Raw genomic sequence first — 4,301 nt, forward strand, 5'->3', positions numbered from 1 at the left:
TATAATTTCTCTTTATTCGAATATTGCTCTTTGTATATAGGTAAAATATATCTCGTTTACTTTGCAGATTCAAGTTTTTAATTCGAGTTGAGATGTGATATTTTTTAAAAACTTTTTACCGTAGCAGAAAAAGTTAGATGTAATATTTTTTAAGAATTTTTTACTGTAAAAATCTAAAATTAAAAACTTAAAACGGTAAAATGAACGAGACAATAGTTTATTAGCGGTGCACACTAGAGTGGAGCAATTGAGCAAACAACAGATTAGGCTTAGCTTCACAAACCAAAAAAAAAAAAAAAAGTTATTAGACGTAAGGAGGAAAAAAAATAAAATAAAAAAAGTATTAGACGTTTGGAGGGAAAAAAAAAAACAAAAGAAAAAAAAGTTATTAGACGTAAGGAGGAAAAAAAAAGAAAAAAAAAAGAATTAGACGTTTGGAGGAAAAAAAAAAAACAAAAGAAAAAAAAGTATTAGACGTAAGGAGGAAAAAAAAAGAAAGAAAGAAAAAAAAAGAAAGACGTAAGGAGAAAAAAAAAAGAGAGAGAGAGATGATTTTTCGTGCATATCTTGTGGGCCAACTACCTCCATTTCCCACACGCTTTGTAAATTCTAATCCAACGCTGGGAAAACCCGATAACGCAGGATGTACGCTACAACCACTCGCAGAGTAGAACTCGTCATTCTCATTTCCTCTTTCGTTGCCTACAGTTTCTCTCTCCTCTCTCTGTGAACGATAAATACTCAGACAACCCAATCCTTATCTTCCTTCTCCCTCCTCTCTCTCTCTCTGTCTGACCCTAAAAAAAATCTCTACTTTCCTTTTTTTTCTCTTTTTTTTTCTTTTCTTTTTTTTTTTTTTCTTTCAATTCTCCCCTTCAAAACCCCTCCTCCTGTTTGGAGGAGCCTCTTCTGCTCAGCACAGGTTTTCTCTCTCTTCTTTCTCTCTCTATTTTCTTCTTCTTTCTCTGGTTCAAACACGATCTAAAACGTGTAGATCTGCGTAATAAAAATAATATTTTGATATATATTTTCTAAATTTGTTTTCTTTTTTGGGTTTATAAGGCGTTTTTGGTGCGAGATCTTTGGAATCTGAAGATGATGAAGGGGTGCGGTTACGAGCAGAACGCCATGGCAGGATGCGAGGGGTTGAGGATGGTTGTGGGATCTGTCGTTTGTCCAAAACCTCGTCGTTTGGGGATTCTCAATCCCTCCATTAACGACCACATCAGACCTCTTAGATATCCCACCAAGTATGACTCGTGTTTTTTTTTTTTTTTTTCCTGTTTTAACTTCTTCCCTAAATTTCTGGAATTTTAATTTAGAGTCTTGTATGTACGTATGTGTGTAAAGAGAAGTGAAAAAAATTCGTTTCTGTTTTTGGGAAAAAAAAAAGATTATTTCTTTCTTCTGATAGTAATTATTGTGTTTTTCCTCTTTGTCTTACCAGTCCTTTTCAATCGGAAGTTGGGGATTCTCAAGCCGGAACAGAACTCCTTGATATCATTCTCACCAAGGTTTTCTCTCTCTTCTCTCTATGTGCAATTTTTTTTCTGGTCTTTTCTTGGTTTGAAAACTTGAACCTATTTTTGTGTTTTTAATTAATTTTTCTAAAGCTTGTTTGGTAACAAATTTTTTCTTTGACTGGGAAAATATTATATATATTTCTTGAATCTTAATCAATCTTCACTTAATCTGAGCGATACCAAACAAATTTTGCAGTTGAAATTTTGGTTTGAAAATTAAGACCCATATTCTTTATTCGTTCAAGGATTATTCCTAACCCAAAAACAAAAACAAAAAAAACAAGTAATTAAAGGGTAAATTTTGTTTTTTGACCTCAAGCTGAGATTTTATTTTATTTTGTCATATGAATTTTAATGGCAGGGGAATAGTTCAGAAATACACAATAACCAAGTAGCTTCATCTCCACCGTATTTCTGTGGATCTCCACCAAGCAGGGCTTCAAATCCAGTAATCCAGGACGAGCAGTTTGGCAACGGGAAGGTGGGTTTTGTATCCGCAACACCGCCGTCGCCGTCCTCCGCCCGCAAAGGCGGCTGCGCTCGGATGAAATTCGGGCACAAGCCGGCGGCCGTGCGCGTCGAAGGGTTCGATTGCCTCAGCAGAGACCGCAGGAATCGCAGCATCTCTGCAGTGGCTTGAAAAAGGAGGAGGAGGATGATCATATAACCCCCAATACAACAAAAAAAAAAAAAAAAGGTTTTTGAGAGAAGTAAAAGGGGTTTTGAGAAAGAAGAGGAGAGAGGGAGAGAAAAGAGAGTTTTTAGTCTTGTAATATATTTGTGTATATAAGGGTCAAGTTTTATGCAAGTTTCTGGTTCTGCTGATGATTTTAGTCTTTTGTTATGGTAACCCCAAAAATGTATCTGTAAAGTAAAGGTCAGTTTATGAGAGTATTTTCCCATTTTGATGATCAGGAATAAAGAGAGAGAGAGCTAAAGAGGGACGTCTTGGTAGAGTTTGTCCACCTTTTTTCTTTTGTTTTGTTGGGGGTCTTTATCCGAGACTCCTTTTGAGAGAAGGTTCCTTCATTGGACAAGAGTCTGTAATTTAAAAGCAAATCTTTGAGTCTTTTGTTTCTCATAATCCTCCTTTGTAATTTGTGAAGAAAGATGGAGGAAAATGGGGGCTTAAATTATTTTGGAATTTTTGCTACTTTTTTTGTTCTTTTTGGTGGGCACCCATTGTTTTGGTGCCTTTGTTTCTTTTGCTTATGAACAAGTCTTGTACAGAGAAAGCACGTGGCTGTGAATACAATTTATGAAGTCATTAATTAATCTGTGAATTTCGTAATAGAATATTGGGGGGCGTGTGATTATGTTTATTAAAATAAGAAATAACAACGTTTTGGTTCACATATTCAGAATTATTTTTAATTTATATGTGAGTTTTATAAGAGAAAATATTGTAATAAAGTATGAATTATAATTTAAATTTTGAATAATGTTATGAATTCTCATACTAATCACTTTAAATCAAGAGTTTATATTTTCATAAGTTGTAGATTAAACAAAAATGAAAAATACTAGGGTTTGGCAGGCGACACTAGTGTTCACGCGCGTTATGATTTAAAATTATTTTTGATTTATGTGTGTTTTGTGAGAGAAAAGATTATAGCGAATTACGAATTATGATTCAAATTATAGTACGAATTTACTAATTAAACGCACGCTAATTAACCTGTGTATTTCGTAATAGAATATTGGGGAGCGTGTGTTTATGTTTATTAAAAAAAGGAATAAGAACGTTTGGTTCACAGATTCAGAACTATGATTTAAAATTATTCTCAGTTTACGTGTGTTTTTTGTGAGAGAAAACATTGTAGCGAGTTACGAATCATACTTCGAACAATGTCACGAATCCTCATACCAAACACCCTCTTAAATCAAGAGTTTATATTCTCATAAGTTGTGCAACTGCATGATTATTTTATAAGAGATTAAACGAAATGAAAAATGCTAGGATTTGGCAGGCGACACTAATGGTATTGCATGCGCGTTAATCCCTGTTATGATTATAAATAAACACATCAATAGATGAGGGGAAATTATTTTTAGTTCTAATTTTCTCATTCATATGAAATAACGACGCCCCATAGAGCCTTTTTTTTTGTTTTTTTAATTAAAAAAACAATCATGTTAAGCATCTAAACATTAGATAGTTTTATGTGGAAACATCACAATTACATGGTTATCAATATTTAAAAATAAAATACAACCAGTAATGCTAATGTCACTGAGATAATCATTAATTCATTAGTACTTTTTTTCCCTATAGAGTTCATTAGTACTTAGATATGAAAGTACGTGACTTACCTAGCTACTAATTACATACATGAACAGTGATACACATGAAAAATTTTATTCATGGTACACGTACTAAACCTCAGTAGTTTTTGTAATATTGAATTACTATTTTGTTTAAGTTATTTTACTGTTCTTAACTAATATTTAGGGCTGTTCGGCAACTATGGGCTTGTTCTTTTGAGTGAAAAACTCAAAAAAAGACAACTCGAGTTACAACTTTATTCGAGTTCATGTTCTTTTAAGTTTAAACTCTAGTTCAAACTCGAGTTTAGAACTAAAACTCGAGTTCAAATTTCTCCTTCAACTCGAGTTCAAAAACTCGAACTCAAATTAATGAACAATATTTTTTCTATTCTTAAAAATGCTATAACTTTTTCGTTTTAATTCTGATTGAGATGATTTTTTTTCTATGCGTTGACAACGAAAAGACGAATAAAACCCGACCCATATACCCTATTAAAATTTTTCATCAAC

At 33.1% G+C, this 4,301-nt stretch overlaps 1 protein-coding gene across 1 annotated transcript; it reads left to right on the top strand.

Annotated features, from left to right (window-relative positions):
* The first annotated feature begins 781 nt into the window (after positions 1–781).
* LOC21402878 lies at positions 782–2,798 on the top strand. The gene is made up of 4 exons (XM_010096451.2): positions 782–922; positions 1,063–1,250; positions 1,448–1,514; positions 1,885–2,798. Exons 2-4 carry the CDS (start codon positions 1,096–1,098, stop codon positions 2,161–2,163), a joined length of 501 nt encoding a protein of 166 aa, XP_010094753.1. The 5' UTR covers positions 782–922; positions 1,063–1,095; the 3' UTR covers positions 2,164–2,798.
* The last annotated feature ends 1,503 nt before the right edge of the window (positions 2,799–4,301 follow it).

This window comes from Morus notabilis, unplaced genomic scaffold (assembly GCF_000414095.1).
Source record: "Morus notabilis unplaced genomic scaffold, ASM41409v2 Scaffold2035, whole genome shotgun sequence".
NCBI classification, from domain to species: Eukaryota; Viridiplantae; Streptophyta; class Magnoliopsida; order Rosales; family Moraceae; genus Morus; species Morus notabilis.